This window comes from Dufourea novaeangliae, unplaced genomic scaffold, assembly GCF_001272555.1.
Source record: "Dufourea novaeangliae isolate 0120121106 unplaced genomic scaffold, ASM127255v1 scaffold177, whole genome shotgun sequence".
NCBI classification, from domain to species: Eukaryota; Metazoa; Arthropoda; class Insecta; order Hymenoptera; family Halictidae; genus Dufourea; species Dufourea novaeangliae.
Window position 1 is genome coordinate 2433652 of NW_015374070.1, and position 20544 is coordinate 2454195.

The 20544-nt window shown below is 33.5% G+C and overlaps 4 protein-coding genes across 4 annotated transcripts; 2 read left to right on the plus strand and 2 right to left on the minus strand.

Annotated features, from left to right (window-relative positions):
• Positions 1 to 5471: 5471 nt before the first annotated feature.
• On the minus strand, positions 5472 to 7789 carry LOC107190398. Its single transcript, XM_015579193.1, has 7 exons — positions 7577 to 7789; positions 7126 to 7418; positions 6813 to 6956; positions 6578 to 6692; positions 6329 to 6503; positions 6069 to 6244; positions 5472 to 5484 (listed from the first exon to the last, which is right to left on the minus strand). Exons 1-6 carry the CDS (start codon positions 7787 to 7789, stop codon positions 6102 to 6104), a joined length of 1083 nt encoding a protein of 360 aa, XP_015434679.1. The 3' UTR covers positions 5472 to 5484; positions 6069 to 6101.
• A 3133-nt stretch (positions 7790 to 10922) lies between these two features.
• Positions 10923 to 13137, plus strand: LOC107190345 (fukutin-related protein). The gene is made up of 3 exons (XM_015579138.1): positions 10923 to 11387; positions 11803 to 12060; positions 12370 to 13137. Exons 1-3 carry the CDS (start codon positions 10923 to 10925, stop codon positions 13135 to 13137), a joined length of 1491 nt encoding a protein of 496 aa, XP_015434624.1.
• A 1837-nt stretch (positions 13138 to 14974) lies between these two features.
• LOC107190324 (dynein intermediate chain 2, ciliary) lies at positions 14975 to 18173 on the minus strand. Its single transcript, XM_015579116.1, has 14 exons — positions 18129 to 18173; positions 17940 to 18050; positions 17631 to 17832; positions 17409 to 17513; positions 17174 to 17337; positions 17018 to 17101; positions 16760 to 16946; positions 16533 to 16694; positions 16321 to 16464; positions 16149 to 16255; positions 15852 to 16029; positions 15535 to 15766; positions 15222 to 15455; positions 14975 to 15152 (listed from the first exon to the last, which is right to left on the minus strand). The coding sequence occupies exons 1-14, from the start codon at positions 18171 to 18173 to the stop codon at positions 14975 to 14977; spliced, it is 2133 nt and encodes a 710-aa protein (XP_015434602.1).
• Positions 18174 to 19205: 1032 nt separating this feature from the next.
• On the plus strand, positions 19206 to 20086 carry LOC107190346. The gene is made up of 4 exons (XM_015579140.1): positions 19206 to 19274; positions 19401 to 19482; positions 19569 to 19755; positions 19827 to 20086. Exons 1-4 carry the CDS (start codon positions 19206 to 19208, stop codon positions 20038 to 20040), a joined length of 552 nt encoding a protein of 183 aa, XP_015434626.1. The 3' UTR covers positions 20041 to 20086.
• The last annotated feature ends 458 nt before the right edge of the window (positions 20087 to 20544 follow it).

Genomic DNA, 20544 nt, shown 5'->3' on the forward strand with positions numbered 1-20544 from the left:
TTCGACTTCATTTAAAGAATATAGCCATTGGCTTTCAGACAACGTCACGAATTTTAGTCCACCCGGTCTACGCTGTGTGAAAAATCTGCGTTAACACTGGTATACTTCCAATCCACCTGCGTTTGGTCTAAAGGAACTGTACCTTGAGACAGGATAAAATAACGCGTCGGGGTCACTAGTTGGTCGTTGTCCCACTATAATATTCCTTTGTTTCGCCCACTGCTGTTTTTGGGAATCGCAAAGGGATACACAGTGAAGATTAGTACCTTGACGGGTAAGTTTTTTCCTGTTGTAATTATAGTACACGGGATTCGTTGAAATGCCATTGGGTGTTCGTATTGCTTGGATCAAGTTCTGCCACTAGTAGACTGCGGATAGTCTTAGCAATGTACATTGTCATAAACCAATTCGACAAGAAATGAATAATAAGGAGACTTTATTAAGTTAGAGATTACATAAAATATCAGTTCTTTCATTCGGTTACATTCTGTATTGTTCCACGTGCCATAAAATGCATAAGATCCGCAGTCTAATCATCGGCGTCAATTCTTTTTTAAATCTTGCTTGAATTAACTGTATCCTTGAGAAAGGCTCCCGTTCATTTGTAATCTACCAATTAAGTGTGAACATGTATATACATATATATACTTTCTTTGCAATAGAAGACGAAATAGAGGTTTCTCGTCCCTGGTGTTAACGACTGAAAGACTGAAGCCTCGACGAGTCTTCGAGTTTTCGCGCGAATTATACGATTAATGACCAATTAATCGGGATTTGCCTGCTCGGCAAGGATTCTCAATGCATACGCACACGGGCGGCCAGAACATAGAGCTCCGAAACAGTGAAAAAAAATAGAGCAGTGATTTATTACTCTCTGGATGTTAACAAAACAAAGTGCATTTCTTTAACTTACACTTTTATCCTTGATGTGCATTAAAGATACGAGGTCGTATAATCTGACTATGATCGGTGATCATTGATTTGATTAACATTATTCATTTGTATTCTGTTAACATCATTGGCAATCTTTGATGACATCCAGAGAGTTTGCCGTGGATCCCTATAGTGCACGTGGAGAAATTGGATAAAGCCGACATGTGGAAAAAGATAGAATCTTTCAGAGAGTGAAACAGGACAGAGGTTTCTTGGTCTCCGGTTTGGATTGAAGATTTCTTTGAAATTACGTTCAGGGCTCTTTTATTTTCCGAATGAAAACGTTAGATACGGTGAACCCGGAGGACAAGAGACTTGTTATTGTTCTTACGCGAATATTGGAAGCGGAAGCGTTCCAGCTCGTGGTTTTATTGTTAATATCGCGGATAAAAAAAGAGAGATTATAAGGTTTAAAAACAAGGTATTAAAATTATAGGAGAAAAGTGGGTTGTCGGAGCGCACGTACAATTTTATGCCAGTTGCATTCGCAATACAATTGTGATCCTTCGTAGGGAGGAGATGAGAAACGAGTTATAGTCGTGGTCGTTATCGTGGATCGTATAGTACCTTAGTGACAGTGAAGGGGGGGGGGGGGCAACGGTCAAAGCAAAGTTAAAACTATACTATTGTATTATATAACGATATTATTAATTGTCAAAGTATAAAATGAAGATAGTTCGGTCGCGAGAACGCTATATGGTCTGTTCACTGTGCGGGAACGAAACGGACCGATAGGAACGGAACAAAAAAACGTTTAATACTTTTCGTAGTGTCGAGATGAATTAAACGAAATCGTAGTGTCGAGATGAATTAAACGAAAAACGATCAACGACGAATCGGACGAAGATATCACAATAATCCCAATGTGAATGGCATGAAATTCAACGAAGCCTGTTGCAGACTCAGGAAGAGAGAAAGAAAGAGGATCACCGTTTCCGAAATTTACATCGAGCCTGTAACAATGGGGCCATATTTTCACAAAATAAAAGAAACAAAAAAAAGGGGAGGGGGGTAAAGGAAGACGGGAGGGAAGGACGACGCGTTTGTCCTCGTTGAAGCTATAAATTCTAAATGTCCGCATCCACGTGAGGGGCGGGGTTGGGAGGGAAACGCCAGAGTGGCGTGGGACTAGGAGGAAGGGGAACGGTTGTGGGCCTAAGAAAGTTTAACCGACTCAACTTTTATTGCTCATATATACGGTATATGTTTGTAATAAGGTAACTTTCGTAATCGTATTCGTTCCAGCACCATCGTGGACGTTCATTAGAAACTTTACACAGCGTGCACGAGAGGGGAGGAGAACGAGCCGTAACGAAAAGAAAGAAGAAAAAAAAACAAACGAGAAAAGAGACACGTAATTGTTTATTGTGCGATCGCGTTTGAATAATTTATTGTCTTCCTAAGGTACGAAATTACGATTTACTTTCGACGGGCAGATAAATCATGTGTTCTCGATTCGCCGCTGCCCTCGCCAAAGAAAAAGAAAACACAAAAAATTGAAAAAAAAAAAAATAAAGAGAAAAAGAAGTAGAGTCTGATTGGTAAGTTGCTAGTTAAGTATATGTGAGTAGCCACGATATGTCTTTAAAAAAAAAAAGAAGCAAAGCAACGATCCACCACTTGAAAGGTTTCGTCTTCGGTGGCGTTTTTTTTATTTTAACGGGTAGTAGAGCTTCTCGACGCATCCTCCAGATTGATATACAACTGATCACAGCTTGTGGACACCCTTGATTCGGTTGAGAAACGCTACGAGTATCCACAAGTAGATACGTTTTAAATTTTGTACACTAGGCCCTGAGATGTCTAGCCAATGAATCGCTCTATGGTATACATTATTAGAGCCTTAATGTTATTAACGTTTGTAACAGAGGGGGTTATACGTGGAACGAGAAAGCTGAAAACTGGGTTCCATGTGCCAGTGGGCTGTGAAAGTATTTAAAAGCTGACAGTTCAAGACTATTCTGAACAAGATGTATAGACCAGAATGAAATTTACAAAATATTATTATAATCACGAAAATCCATAACTTGTTCGCGAATACACAGTGTCGATAATAGTAATATTTTCAAAATACGTCAGGTTGATTCATATATCTTGTTCAGACAAGTTGTTTATTACACGTTATTGAGTACTTTCTTAAGCCAGTTCATAGAGATGTTTCAACGTGAGCCAACTGCAAACTCAAGGGAAGACAAGAACAATGAAGGCTTGTCGTTGTGGTCATCGCAAAGGTATGAATTTTACACGTGGAGGTTTTCTTTTCTATTTCCTTAATTTTCGTTCGGTTGTCGTTTGAATGAGCGTGAAACCCATCCGCGTGAGTGTGTGAAAAAAAGGTCATATTAAAGGAACAAGAGTAAACGAAACTGGAAGAGTGGAGGAAAAGAAAAACTGATTACACCTTATTACGGAAGTAAACGCAGTGATAGTTTCTCAACGTAAGTTAAAACAATTTAAACGATATGCATATATAACTATTATAAATAACCATTACACACACGATGAAACAATATGGCAAGATATTTTGTGAGTGGTGTCTATAAGCTCGATTATAAAAACATAACGTAAATAAACAAGACAGTTGTCTATCGTTCACGCGAGAGAATGAGAGAGAGGGGGGGGGGGGGGGGGCAAAAGGGGAATGAAAAGGCCTTATTCAGCACTCGGATTCATAACGCATTTCAGGGACAGAATTGTTGCTGTATTAAAGAGAAGAAAAAAAACGTAGCCTATAATCATCGCAGCGAATAACCGGGTTCTGTAGCGCACAATCGATCGACGTTATGATTAAATATTTTATCATCGATCCGATTCTGTACCATCACTTTTTACACAATTTTGTTAATGTGATTAACCATGCGAAACAATGTACTCGTTTCTCGGATTAAAAATCTCGGAACCGCGACGAACATCGTTTGACACTAACATTAATTATTTAAGCGTAAGCCACTCTTTTTCAGAATACTTTCACCTTCAAATGTTACTGTCAATGCGTTGAGTTTATACAGGCTATTCCAAGATAAGTGTCAACCTTAAAAAAAAAAACCAGAAAACAAGGAGCATGGCTCTATGAGAAGAGGGGTTGATGATTGTTTCAAGGTTGAGTTATGTTTCTTACATTAGAATTGTATTTTGAAAGTATAACAGAAAATTCAGAAATATAAACATCGGACATGGTCCATGGATAAAAAGAAAAGTGGCACACATCTTGATTCTTATCTGTTACCACGTAACCTTGGACAGTTTGAAGGTTACGTTTCTAATGTAAAAGCTGTTGATATATTAAGATGAAGATGTAATGTTACAAATCAAATTTATACAATACTAAAATGAGAAACAATGAAATGAAGATTTTGTTATATTAAACGTTATTTCGTGCGACACTCATCTTGAAACTACCTGCCCAACATTCCCTTTCGAAGAAAAGAACGACATTGTAACTGTTTAATTGCGATAAGAGACGACATGCATTTAAACATTCGCTAAAGGATCTTCTTGCATTCAGACATTGTCGTAAGAATTAAGGTCGCTTGAGTAATTTTAATATTAATTGTTGTCTGATCGGAAGCTGTATTATGCATTTGTATAATACAACGTTTTACGTAAAATAAGTTTCTAAACCGACATGTTTTAACAATTTTTAGAAATACGACGATATATTATCGAGGCGTGTACGCTGCCGGCGTATTGAATACAATTTTATTCGAACAACGTTCGTTTATAATATTTTTCAGTAAACTGTATAACATCGTGGAACAATTCAGCCTAAATACATGTACTATATTTTATTGACACAGTCCAGAATGATCGGAAATAAAACTTTATATATCTAGGAACAGCGTGTCACTTGAATTAATAATTCTCTTTTCTTTTTAACCTTTTACGATTCATTTGTTTTACTTAACTGACTGCGCCACGATTTAACGATCTTTTTACTGGATCAATTGAGGCAATTTCTTTAGTCTAATAAACTTCTGACTATCCTATTACAGTACAGTAACTGTACCCTTCCCTTATATTACTTTGTTATCAAAGATGCAATAAATATGTATAATTTACATTTCACTTAAAGCTTGCTCAGCATTACAAAACGTTAAGTAGTTAAAATTATGCAGTCATTATGTTTATAGTTAGCACGTAACAATTATACATGTCTCTCTGTGTTTTAACACATTGACTACCATGTCACAGAAATGGGTGAAATACTTTAATGAGAACATAAGTACTAAAAAAAGAGAAACTAGTCTGGCTTAGTAGGAATTTTTTCGGATATTAGACTGGCAGTCAATGTATCAACGAAACGACAAGAAATTTCAAATAATGTAGCATGCTACTAATATTGCTATTTTTAATTTTCATAAGAAAGTTATAATTTTGTTGCTTGAAAATTCGCAGCTCATCGAATCACTCCTTAATGTTCTCTATTTACTGCCACAGACAAGATACATATTCTACATTGTACGTACCTCGCCACAATGTAACTTCATTCCATTGGTACCAAGGCAAAGCAGTATTGGTACATTTACTATGTATATAGCGTGGGGCTTGTAGCTTAAAAGATAAATAATAATACTGTACGCGTGACAGTTATATTACACTCGTTGTGTATTACCTCGAGACAAAAGGTTATTTCCTGAGCAAAAACTCAACGAATAGATTCATATTATGACAATAATGTTAAATGTTTCGAGTTATGTTACTAATTAACATCTCAACTGTATGAGACCATTCTTTTTATCTAACCGATTCGACATGAATACACGCTAATATTACTACCGAATCTAAAAGACAGGTTTACGTAAACACGCAACGAATATCGTTCGCAAGTTTACCGTTAACTTATAAGCGTGTAAATATTGGAACTTATTACATCAAAAGGTGTAGCTCTATGAAATTCTCAAATAAAAATTTTTTTATGAAAAATTGATGACTTACTTTGTCATCATATAATCCTTCGCATCCAATTCTTTTATTTAATTCAATAAGCATAGAACTTTCTCAATTCACCCACTTTGAAAAGTCAAAAAGATATATAATCGAAATGTAACTTATAACTTCAAGCAAAAATTCATTTGAGTATGTCGTAGGAACTATATATAAATCATTCATTAGTATTTAATATTCATTATCAATACCTAGTAAGCAGCACTTTTGTAATACTGATTATGTTACTGATCCTTTTTCTCGTTGTTTATTTCTTCCACTGAATCTGTTCCAGGTAATCCCGCTTCGGCAGAATTAGTCACAGATTCAGACTCGTTCTGTTTAGCCTGTCGAATCCTTCTAATTTTCTTTTTAATAGCTACTGCACCTGATATTTTAATATAAACATCATTAGTACTAGTAGTACTATATTTAGTACCACAGGCTCATTAATACATGTCAGTGAACTCACAGAGCATAGTCTGCCATAATTCAGTCTTCTTCGATCTATTAACTACTTTCTTTAAAGAATTCCTATGTCTTTTTTGGATTCCTGCAAGTTCGATTGCCTCCTGTGTTGGAGGTGGAAATAAACAAATTTCAAGCCAATGTATAGCTCTTGCGCATCTTACGAGTCTCAACCATACCTACATTTAAAAATGTATTGCAAGTAAAGATCGCACTGAAGAAAGTACACATTGCTGCCTGGAAATGATATTACCGAATCTATACATTCTGCAATAAACCACAGCCATAAACCGAGCTCTACTCGTGTATAATTGGTCTTCTCTGGCCATAACATTAACTTAGGCACAAACAGTATATACAAATATATCCTGCAAAAGAATATTGCTTAAAGTTTTTATCTGCCAAATTATGCATTCAGGATAGAATTTTATGCCAGGTGGAACAGAAAAATTAACTAAATAAATTCTTTTAACTAACAGTGTACTAACCAGCTGAGACAATGAATGCAGAAAAGCAGTTTAGGTAGCTTCCTTCTACCAAAATGGGGTATACATAATGAAATTCGACATAAGTTTATCACAATGGTATCAATTGCCTTATAAAACAGGAAAGTGCTTACTATTGTACACCATCTGTAAAAAGAATTACTTTTTAAAGTAGAGATTTCAATGGTAGAAATTAATTAATACTAGAATTTGAAATATTTAAATATAAAACATAGTACAGATGATTAAACAGAATGTTAAGAAATGCATGATTGATTGAGACTATAAATCCATGTTAAAATGAAAAATGTTATACTTTTCTTGATATGGATTCATGATGAACGATGCAAATAGTAAGTTCACCCAGCCTTTTGTCCAAGCTCCATGACAGAAAATCTCTATTCCTGCCTGATGATAATAAAAGCTTTTATGTAGGATTACTCCTAGCTCTTCATGTGTTACTTTTTGTTCTTCAGAGAAGAAGTTTAATGTTGTGATCGTGGATGATTTCAAATAACAAATGCTACCAAAGCAAAATCCACAATTCCACACAGCCCTGATTATTCTACTCCGTTGCATCAGTGGTATACGCATACGTCGTAGTAGCGACTGTGTTAATAAATGAAATTAAAAGTATCAATGTAGACTTGTTATCCTTTATCGACACACTTTGTAATTAAACCCAAAGGAAACACAATTGATAAGTGTATTAATACACACAGCTGGGCAAAATAAAAAAGCCTGAATACTGAAACCAAGAAACTTACGTTAAGGCACTTCTCATACATAAGATACAAGATCACCCAGAATAGGATTAAGTATCCAATGAGTACATCAGACTTTTTTATTTTTGTGTTGTTTATGTGTTGCACGTTGAACGTCTCTTTATCCCATAGATTTGAAACCACTGGTGTAAACTCAGAAACATCCAGAAACGAATGTAGTCCGACGGTCCAACTGTTTGCAACCTCTTCCAACATTTTCAATTCTTTTAAACTCAGTCTTCGTATCAATCCCAAATCTTCGTATTACGATTTATAATAACTTGATATAATTAACTGTCTTGTAAATACTGCATTATTCAATGACAAAGGCAATATGTAATGTTCATCAAAATTTTTTTAACAAAAATTTTTATCCCTGCGTGATGCACTCAATGCACTGCAATGCACCTTGGATGTGTGTACTAGCGTATGTATACTGTCAATATACTGTATTGGATGCAAAGGATTGCAAAGGATCGTTGGATGCGTGCACTGATCTGTATATACTAGTCATGAGCAACTAAACTAACTTAATTTTTGTATAGAGATCCCGTGGGTGAGACGCGGGGTCATAGAACCCCCGGAGGTGGCGCCAGACACCCTGTGTGGTGAGAACGTGGGGTCATAGGACCCCCAAAGGTGACGCCAGAGACCCCGTGTGATGAGAACGTAGGGTCATAGAACCCCGAGAGATGGCGCCAGAGACCCCGTGTGGTGACAACGTGGGGTCATACAACCCCCGAAGCACGCGCAAGAGTTATGAAACGTGATTCTTTATCGTTGTTGCTCGTACGAGTCTCGAGCTCGATCTAATGTTGCTCGTGCAACTGTCGAAATCTGACTGACACTTGTGCGTGCTTCCGTGGCAAATTATATAGTAACCCCAGCAATCATGACAGTTTCTGCAGATACTACTACAGCCAAAGTTTAAAAGACGTAGGCAGTAGTTACTTTCTGTAGTAACTTGTTGAACCAGGCAAATATAATTAGTATAGGATTGAACAATATTTATGCAGTTACATTTAAGACAATTCGATGAAATGAAGCTTATATTTCCTGACGTATGTTTATTGGAATATACATATATACATATAAATTATAATGATATAAAAGTTTGAAATACAATACGATGCACTACATCTAAAACTAAAAAGTTTTAAAGTTCCATTTATATCATTGTCCTGTGAAAATGTTCATACTTCCCGCAGCATTCATATTCCAATAAAAGAATTTACAGAATAAGGAAAAGGAATTTTCAGTAATTCCATACATCTTTATCTCGAATAATTTTCTAAAACATTCAAAGTACTAGACATTTTTACACTTTGAATTTCATATCGATTTCTAAAATAATCCTAGTTCGATGTAATATAGAACGTGGTTTTATGAGATAGATTAGAAGTTCGCAGCCATTAGCTCGATATTGTCTTCAGTTTATAGTATTTTACCGATGACAATACCGATTGCCCAGGCCTCACCACGAGGAGGTTGCTGCGAGTGGAGGCCCAAGGCAAGTAGATGGAATCACAAGTTCTACATCTACCCGCCTTTCACAATAAACCTTATAAATAACTTAAATCTTAACTATATAATACTACCGGTACCAGAATCCCTCGGCGGATGACTTCTTTCTTGAGCCTAAACCTATAAAAAACTAAGTTCCCTCGTCGGTTGTCTTCGTTCTTCAGCTTAGAACTAATATTATCTTAATATTCTAATTAATACGAATTAATGCTAGTAATACGAAATAACAAATTTAACGCAATGTAGTCGCTAATACTCAAACGAAAGAGATAGACGGAATGGAAAAAGTTCCATCGATCATTTCGTTTACGCACCTAATATACCAAGCCAAAAATTAATTCTACGATGAACCACGTTAAACTACAGTATGAACAAGTATCGCGATCAAAGTGTTGCCAGAACCTGGTTTAAGAAAATAGGAAAGACGGGCGCAACCTCGCAAACCCGAATCCATCTCTCACTTTCCAGGCCCTTTGGGCTGGTCACCTACGTACCAGACCCGAGCACAGGTCATGACCAAGTATGGTAGTGCAAGCGAGATCCCCTGTAAAACAGAGTCCTTTTACGGAGCAGACTCCCGTCTACTCCGTAGGCGGGTACGTTGTACCCAGGCGCGCACGAGCCTTTACTCCAAATCCTACTTACCAGGCAAAGACTAAACACGTCCGATATCTGGCTTCTCAATAGAAACCAGAGGGATCGGCAAACAGTCTTAGTGCACAGGCCCACTGCCCGTACCATAATAGGTACAGACCCACTGCCCATACCCCAAGTCTGTGTAGAGAAATCAACGAGCAAAATGAATTAATAATAACTTGGTATGCACAATGGCTGATCACAATTTAAGTCTATTAATAGATAGACTAAAATTAATAATAAACGATGTGATGATGAATATGAATATAACAATGAATATCGAATTATGATTTAAGTTTAACTTACAGTAACTTAACGCAGTGGTAGACGCACGCTTTGAAGATGTAGACGTTGATCGATGTCTTCTTTCGATGGAATAACTGTTTGGAAAAATATTTTTCATTATACAATACACATAGAATACATAATATGCACAGTAAATAAATCACAGTAAATAAGAAAATAAATATCGAAGCCAATGGTTCTCGAACATCTGTAACATACAAGGAATTAGTAACAAGAGAGGGGACACAACAATATGCACAGTATATAGATTAGTAACATGCACAGTAAATAAATAAATAATATGCACAGTAAATAAATCACATTAAATGAATCACAGTACATAAGAAGATAAATATCGAAGCCAATGGTTCTCGAACATCTGTAACATATAAGGGATTAGTAACAAGAGGGGGGACACAACAATATGCACAGTAAATAAATTGATGGTTGTCGAATGCCTGCAACAAACAATGGGTTAGTAACAAGAAAAGACGAGTATGAGACACGCGGCCACCCTCCGCGACGGTTCACGAGAAAATGAGGAAGCAAGCACAGACCTGCACGGGATGGTACGACCTTGGTACACGGCGTACACGGCTAAGTCAATAAACTGGGTGACGCAACTCACTAGCGCGTTGGATCGACGGAGAGCACCGCTACTCGGCACGCTCTACCGTACTCTCTCGCTCGCACACCTCCCCCCATAGACCACCGAAATTCCTCTGCACGCGTCACACCGACGGAGAGCACCGATACCGCGGCTCGCTCTCCCGCTCTCGCACGCCATCTCTAATCTGGAAGTATCGTGGTCTGTCAAATATTCAAACGTTATTGTGTGTTGTGATATGAATATTATGTGAAAGAAAATTTGACGTACGATGATACTGCAAGATACACGATAATTATGCGCCTTAAGTTTGTCAGAACACTGTTAGTGCTTGCACTATTAGGTAATATCATTATATGGCACAGAATATGGAGGTTATTTACAGCACAAAACACACTGCGGTTATTAACACCGAACGTGGTGACACCTGATCCTCCAGAAAAACTTCATCGTCGATTAGCTCGTTTAGTAACTGTGGTTATACGACAGTTTGAAACATTCGAAAATGATGTAGCCTCTACAGTGGAGTCTGTATTTGATCTATTTCCTAGTATACCAATCCTAATAGTATGCAATCAGCTACCATACCCCCCGTTGGAATTAGATTTTTCCAATGACAGTATGCGGAATGTGAAATTAATAAGTTTACAACCAGATTTCAATACGTCTTATGATGAGAGAAATCCACTGTTCTATGTGCGTACAAAGTATGTCTTATTTTTACCTGATGCTAGTCGACTTTCTACTAAGGAAGTCATACAGGTAAGAGTTTTTGTATATGATCATTAGTTTAACAGTTTTGAAACCTATGACATAGTATTATGTCTTTTTACAACTCAAAGAACCTAGTACACTCTTCTACGATTCTAATAATTGTAGTTAATAGACAATAAATGTACTTAACATTCTATCATAACAATAAATTATGAATAACATTGTATTTTAGCCTTTTGTATTGTAAGTACATATTTCAAACATAAAGAATGTACTCAATTAAAATTATTAACATTGATTTCTGTAATAAGAGATGTACAACATATTGGTTATAAATATTAATTGTTGAGACTTTGTTTGAACTACAAGTGGATTTTAGAATTTCTGGTCATGAAAGAATTAAAGTATACAATTTTAATTAATTATATAATTATAATATTTAAGTAAAATTAATTTGTTATAGGAGATTGTGTCACATGTAGCAAAACTAGGTATAGTAATTGTACCAATAGGAAAAGTAACTTTGACTTGCATCAGTATAGATTTGAAATTAAGGGAATGGAGCCTCAAGTTTTCGCAAATGGAAGGCACTGAATGCGATAGTGTGAAAGGAAAGCATGCTACAATGATTGAGACAAAACTATTAAGGAAACTAACTGATCCTTTTCTGTTACCATTCACGGAGGCATTATACATTCAGACAACTGCAATAGGTACAAAGGTTTGTAATTTCTATTTATCATTATTTTGACATGATTTGTATGTTTACATTTTGTTTTGTTGTGTGTTTAAGTATAAGAAAACAGATAATATGTTGAAGTTGGATAATAGCAATGTCTTTATTTGTTTTATGTTATCTTAATATCGGTTTTGGTTTTTTTTACTATTATTATTATCATGGAATTGTATTATACGTTGAAGAAAAAGTATAGCCAAGTAAATTTTTAAATCTTAAATATACATAATAACTTATGTATGTGTAGTAGGAAGTAAGTAAGATTAATTTCATTAGATTCTTACTTGTTACTAGATTCATATATTGTCAAAGCATCAATTTAATGAAGGAAAGGCATTATATAAGAATCAACAATCGCAATGGAAGGTACAACAGTTGCACCTAAGTCGTGAACGATTAATGTTTGAAAAGTTGGGAATTAAAAAGGTCGTAAGGGAATCTAATTTTATAGAGTGGTATGGTTGTTCAAGGGAGAGCAGTAGATGTTTTGGATCAATTATAAATGGTGTTCCATCGTATCTTTATCAAAAACGATACACACCACCTTGTTGTCTCTCAGGATTAAGAAAAGTTGCTCATCATGTGTTTGATAAGTTAGAAGAAGTTGGCATTAGATTTTGGTTAGAAGGAGGATCTTTACTTGGTGCTATGAAAACTGGTGATATTTTACCATGGGATCATGAAGTACAAATAGGAATAAATCGGGATGATATTGAACGATCACCATGGTTAATCAAAGCCATGATAAAACCAATAGTTGATAATGATGGTTTTGTTTGGGAAAAGGCAACAGACGGAGATTTTTTCAAAGTACAGTATTCAAAGATAAATCAATTAAATGTGAACATACTTCCATTTTATGCAAGAAATGGTTCTATGGTTAAAGCAGCATGGTTTTTAAATCAAAGGAATTTCCCAGAACAATTTCTTCATCCTATGTCAAGTATTGAATTTGCTGGTAGACAAGTGCCATGTCCAAATAATATTAGGGATTTTTTAGAATTGAAGTATTTTAAAGGTGTGATAGAAAATCCACAACTTCCTGGAAAAATTACTTTTTAGGTTTTGTATTTATTAAAGATTGATCTTCTAGTATATGATACATACAGGTAGAAATATGAAATATTTCTGTATTACGATATATAAATTCATTTATACGATCAGTAATTTATAGATATAATAAGATTTTACAGTTTTTCTTACTGTCTTAAATATCCGAATTAATATCTTCTATTAAGAACTTATATTAGGATTTGCGATGGTAGAATTTCCAATTGAGATATATTATTTTCCGACATTTTATAAACGTTAATAAACGGCGTCATAAAATAAGAATTATTACTAATTTGTCTAATACTTCAATTTAAGAACGAAAGGAAGGGTTTATAAAATGAACTTTAAAATGTAGAGGTTACATATTTTCTTAGATTTATAAGAATAGTGGAGGTATTTACTTAAACTTTTAATTTCACCGAAAGAATTATTCATTCTTATTATAGAAATTATTTTCTACTTCATGAATAATGAAAAATGAACTGTCAGATATTTTCACAAGTTCCTAACAAACTTCTTGCAAATTAAGTTTTTGGCATTACTGATTGTAATACCAAAAATGGCAAAAATAATGCAGTTTATTTTGATTTTATAAAGTGAATTGACGTGCCAAAGATTTGAACTGATCTATACAGAGAACTCCTGTATAACACTGTTCCTAAAAATGTGTTATGGAAATGCTGTGTTATACAGGAGTTGCCTGTATTTGAAACATTTTTTTTATTTAATTAAACACCTTGTACAAATTTTCTGCGGTTTGATCAGTATTATTTTTTATAACATATGAATTATAAATATTATTCATTAATTTTGCTATGATATATTATCCTTTTACTGTACATGTGTTCTTTTTATAAAAAGCATCTGATTTAAAAACATATCTAAATTGAATGTCGAATAATCTTATATTTAAGATTTTATTGTAATTAAAATATTGTAAGTTGTCTGTGTAACATTTAGTTTAATATTTCGAAAGGAGGTAACAGACTTTGTGATAACCAATGCTTTTTATATTACTTATTTGAAATATCAGAAAATATTTAAGCCTTTTCTGCACATTTTAAAGTCTTTACTTATAAAACAGTGCAGATTTACTTTTACTATGTTTCTATTCTTCACTATTGTTATTATTGTATTATACATTTTATTCTTAAGTATATAGTCAAAGGTTTAAATGCATACACTTGTCATTTTTTTCTCATAACATATAAAATATGTATTACATGTAATACATGTAACTTAAAATAATCCCTAATATTGTTAAACGTATACAGTTCATTGTAAACAATTTTCGAAATTACTAAAATATTCTGTAAAGACATTTACAAGTAGTTTTTATTGTAAAGCAATCAGTGCTGTTATGTGTATGGAATTGCTACAAATTTAGTATAAATGACGCTATTTATAAAGCAGTACATTAAAGTAGTTCAATAATCGTTAATAATTGCTTCTAGTCTAGGAAACACATGTTGTAGCGAGCCTATATATTAATATTATATCTGTAAATTATAGTAATATTTTTAATGTATTCTAAATTTAGTGCCAATTTGTTTATGAAGATATAGACATTAACATGTATTTTCTGTTATAGCAACTATTAATAAAATGTTGTTGTTTATAAATCAAAATACTATGATACTCTTTCACTATCAAGTGGTTGTTTAATGTAGATATATGAATGAGCCAGAATGGTCTTATGAATATCTGTTTAAAAACACTAAGTGTTTTTTGTAGAATGTAATCAATCTTGTATAACCGAAGAATTTTTCTGTAGAAAGGGGTTATATTGAACAAGAAAAAAATGGTCACAATTTTTTTCAGTGGACAAGATGTTTTACTTGATGAATTACGTTACTATTCTTACATCTTCTGGCGGTGTTAATACAGGAGGTTCGCGTACAAAACTTAGTAGCCTTTCTAATTTCATAATCTCTAAATCTCTGTGCGTCAAATGGAGTTGTCTTTTCGTTGGTTTCACTTTTACTCTGAGATTCGGTGATAATTTTAATGTAGTAACTGTACCTCTATTAATAGGAAATGTAAAAATAAAGTTAATAAGGTCGTAGGATTTGAATTCTTTATTAAATACTCACTTATCATCACCAACTATAATAAACGGCAGTTGATTGTTAAACGCCAATCGAGTTAGTTTATTCTTTTTCTTACTAACAACTGCTTGACTACATATTGGTCTGTATTTGTTTACATTTAAATCAAATACCGTGACTTTCCCGTCGTTTGATACGCAAGCCAATACTGTCGAGCTGTATGGTGCCCATTCAATATCTCCAATTGGAACACCAAGATCAAACATAAACAAAGGCTCCCTGTAAAGAATTACACTCCAATGACCACTGCGAACATAGTTTTTCATAGATGATATTGTGTATGTGACTAGGGACATACATTCTATTATCTTCCCATATTTTTATTCTCCAATCACCGGAACAACTAGCAAATATGGTAGAGTTAAATCTATTGAATACTATTCTATATACTGGCATATTGTGTGCTTCATTGTAAGTTTTCATATAAACACTACTGTATGCTGTATTACATTTATATATTGTTCCTTCTTCTGTTCCTACTAAGAACACATTTTGATCTGCAGGATGAAATGCAAGGCATGTTCCACATCCTGGCCAAATATAGAAACATGTTTAACACAATTTCTATTAGTACTACAAAGGACAAAAATTATATTCTGTATTAAGATTTATTACCTTGAAGTGTAATCATGGTACCATCTGGTCCAGGTATCGGAGGTCGGTCTAAGAACAGTGTCATTACAGTTGTCAAGCCAAGTTCATTTTGATTTAATATCCAGTAATTTATTTTTCCATCAATACTGACACTGTAGAATGCCAAATTACCTTCTTCTGTATCTGGTGCCCAAGATACCTTAAATTGTGACTGATTTTTATTAAACGAAACTAGGTCGAGGTAGTTATAAATCTAATAAAACCTAAACTAAAAATAATTAATTTATATGGTTAATATGTTTGTAAGGATTAACGAACCTGCCATACTATACCTCCATGCTTTTGTCCTACATCATTACTTTTATATTGTGGAGCCGTTGGTGGCAACATGATGTTGTATATAGCTACAGCACCATCCATAGAACCTTAATTATAAGAAAGGAGAGCAATTTCATCATTGTACAAATATATAATTTATTTAACTTCTTACCAATAACTAGAAGATGCGGATGTTGTTCGCTGAAGGCTAAGGACATTACCGGAGATTCTATTGAACAGATCCATTCTGGATACGATGGATTTTTTAAACTAAACAAGCAAACTTTTCCGCTCGTTATTGGACTATTAAATGACACTGAAATATCGTATACATAAGTATATGTATAAATGTTGGATATTAAGAGTTTAACATCGTTTATTAACTTGTTCCATAAGATACTGCAAACAAGTCATAATATCTGCCGTTAAAACATAAATCTGTCACATCATGTTTTTTAGTTTGTTCATAACTAAATTTCCATAAGGGCAATAACGATCCTTCTCCGTCCTTAAATTCGTCGCTTGGATCATCCCAATATCTGTAGTCTAAAAGCAGTACTTAATTGTATATTCAATCTAATAAACATTAATTATTTATTAAAAATAGTGACCTTGTGCTATATCATTGAAAATATTTTGGTTCACCATTCGTTCTAAAGTTTTCGCAGCTTGTAGCATTCTTGCCGATACTGCCATGGATTGTGTTTGGGCTTGTTTTTTCATGTCTTCCTTCTTCATTTGTAAGATTGGGATTCTTTTTTCTTTTTCTTTTTCACGTTGTTGTTGAGCAAAATCTTCCTAAGATTTTAGTATATAAATCACACATGTTTTTTTTTGGAACTTAATCAATTTAAATTAAAAATACATGCTTGATATTCATCAAAGATTGTCCATTGAAAAACATGAGTATTAAATGTTCCTGTTGGCGGTGGTATTGTTTGTGTACTCATTTCCTATAAAATTGACAGATCATTAATGATATGGAGAAATTACATTTTATTAAATTTCCATTATTACTATCTCACTCGTAAAGGATTAGTATACGTCAGAGCAGCCCTTTCACAAAAATTGAATTGATTCGGAATCTTCTTAGGTTTTACTGCTTCTACCTCTTCTTCATCGGGTTCAACTTCAACTTCATGTTCTTTTTGCTCTTCTTCAGCTTCTTTTGGTTTTAAGTCATCTACAACTTTAAACAATATATACATGTATATGGCGGTTTATGAAACTTTTTATTATTATTATAATTGTTCATCATACCATCTTGCTTTTCATCTTCTCTCTCTTCTGCTTCTTCTCGTTCTACTTCTTTTTCTCCTTCTACTTCTTCTTCTTCTTCTCCTTCTTCTTCTTCTTCTTCTTCTTCTTTTTCATCACCATGTAAAATGTGTGGTTCATCCTGCTGGTGATCCACTGTAAACAATTGGAAGTATCACGTTAATTATAAACAAGCTGAGAGATTTTTCCTGTATGAAGTTTTACCAACAAGTCCTCCTGATAATTGCACTTTTGCTTCTTCAGAATCCTTGTGCAACAAAGCCCCGGGCACATTTAAAACAGTTATTAAATTTGGCGGAGGAGGCAATGTTATAAATTCTCTAAACTTCCATGACCATTCCACTAAAGAATCTGGAACTCTCGTATTATGTATAGTTAGGACTCTTGCAAACTCTTCTTGTAATTCCTGAAGTTTTATAATACATGGTGTTAAACAAACAAATATTTCTAGGAAGTGTATAAGTAAAATTTATAATATAATTCTATTAGTTAGTAACGAAAAGTAATACATGCCTCTTCTGTCAATTGTAACTGGTCCTCTGGTTTGAGAAAAACTCTCCCACGCATCCAATCCATATCGCCAGCCCCAGTAAAGTCTACACGACTTCTTACCGCACTCATGTGCTATAGATATACAATAAGCTTCAATAAAGAGTATTATTAAAATTTAGTAACTACTAACGAAATTTAGGAACTACTAACTCTTGTTATTTCCCGTTCCTTGGAAGGTCTCTTTGTGTGAGGCATTGTGTTTGTTTCTCAAACTACTTGCATAACTATGTATAAAAAGATAACACATAATTAAATGAGCATAATTATATTACAGAAAAGTATTCATTAAAATTCTTACAATTTGATACAGAATGCCAAAATTTTTATTCATATAAAAAAGTATAAACTTTTTTTCTTCTCCTTTGTATAAATTAAATTGCTTTATATATTAAATAAATAGGAAACATTACTGTATGACAATAGACATATATTAGAAAAACAAACTGAAGTTCACTGTATCAGATTTATCTTCAGTAAGTACAGAGGAAATTGTGGTTTCCTAGGAAACATGTTATATTGCTATAGCAGTATTTAAATAACATCTTTTTCACATGAAACGTTATGTCATTATGTAACAGTTTATTATGTGGACAATTAACATTATTAAGGGAAATACAAATTCTATGGCCATCTCTGATACAAAAAAAAATATTTTTGTATCTGAAATTATAAAATTTATTTTCCATATATACAGTGAAGTATAATATGATATATTATATATCTAAGTACGAATTCATGTGTATTTCATTCAAATAATCGTTAATAATGTTAAAATATCCGTGTGGTTATATAGATGAAAGAAAATCAATAACAGAACATACCATGATAATGTAAGCATGCTTGGTTCTTGTAGATAAGTCAGAATAATATACAAGTACTTGTGAGTAAAAATTAAACAACTGAACGTTTCTAAGTATGTTTTGTGTAATATAACATATATTATTTGTACATTATGTTACATTTCAGAATATACTGTTATTTTGTAAGTACCTGTTCAAAGTACTTGTGTATGGAAAATGTGTGTGTATATTATAAATGGAATTTGTGTATTTCTATTAAATTTTTAAATAATAAGAGGTATTTCCTTAGTTATTTCATTAGAAATTCTTACATACGTGTGTGGTTATGTACAAAAAAAATTTGTTTTGTAATATAAACAAATTTTGTTTCATTTCAGATGAGTTGAAAAAAATAAGTCGTTGATTTAATGTAACATTTTATTTTGTGATGGAAGATAGCGGGATTGATAGTGATCCAAAAAACACTGGTCGTGTAGAAGATGAGAGACTTTTCTTGGTATATATATAATTTCCTATATTCTACCATATGCTTTTAAATATGTAAGAGTGTTTCAGTATAATTAAAATGAAATCAAGTAAATGTATATATTATACCATAGTGTAACATTTACTATTTTTGTAGGGTAGTGATAGTAGTTGCAGCAGTAATCAGACACAAACATCTCAACACAATTCTACTACTAAGCAACTACAAAAAAAGCTTGGTATTATTGTTAATTCTAATTTCTTTTTTGTACATTAATATTCTCATGTTATAACACTTTTTTTATATGTTTTTTGTCCTGGGTAGAAGCACGAATTGAACAAGCAAAACGTATTCAGCGTAGTTCAGATTATATAAAGTTACAAAAATATGACAAAGGAGGTAGTGGTGGTAGCAGTACTACTGGTTTAATATCAATTCAAAGGCTTCCCATACCAAATAAAAATAAAGAACATCTTCCTCTTGTCGAGTATTGGCATAGTGACAGTGAAAGGTAGGTAAACTTCAACTGTCTCTTTATAATTTAACTGTTACATGTTTGACATTCAATGTTCACATATATAGCGAAGGTGAAATGACCCTCTTCTCAACATTGAAGTCGAAAGACTCGTCTAAGCACAAACAAGATTTGACTGATACATTTAGCATTGAAGAATTAAGCGAAGAAAGTGAGGATTCTCTGAATTTAGGACCTGCACAATCATCTCCAGAACTAAAGTTTATGAAATCTTATGGATGTAGTGCAGACTGCTTCCGTTGTCAGTGCCATATATTATAATTCACTGTTATGAATATGTTTCAAGAATATGGAGGATTAATAGTTCTTTTTGTCTGTTGTTGAATATTAATTTGATGTTTTGACATTGCATATAATTATGTGACCAAAGGTTTTATATACATATTGAACCGCGCAAGCCAAATATATTAAGTATTTACATGTAATTTCTATGTACTAATGTTTCTTATTTCTATATTTGTTACAAATATTTTATTGCATTTTTATAGCAGCAAATCGTAAATATTTGAAACGGATAATACTCACATTTAAATAATTTTCATTTTATTAAAAATGTTTATTCTCTTTTAACAGATTCTACTGATGCATCGTTTTTAACAAAAGTATTACCTTATTATTTCAAGCTTTCACCATGACCGTGAAAGTATAGCTATCAGAAATAAATTGTACTTATACTTTTGCTGTCATTATTTGTTGAATTTCCAACACCGAGATAAGAAGGACAGAGGATATTATGTTTCATTGAAGGTGGAGTCGTACATCTCA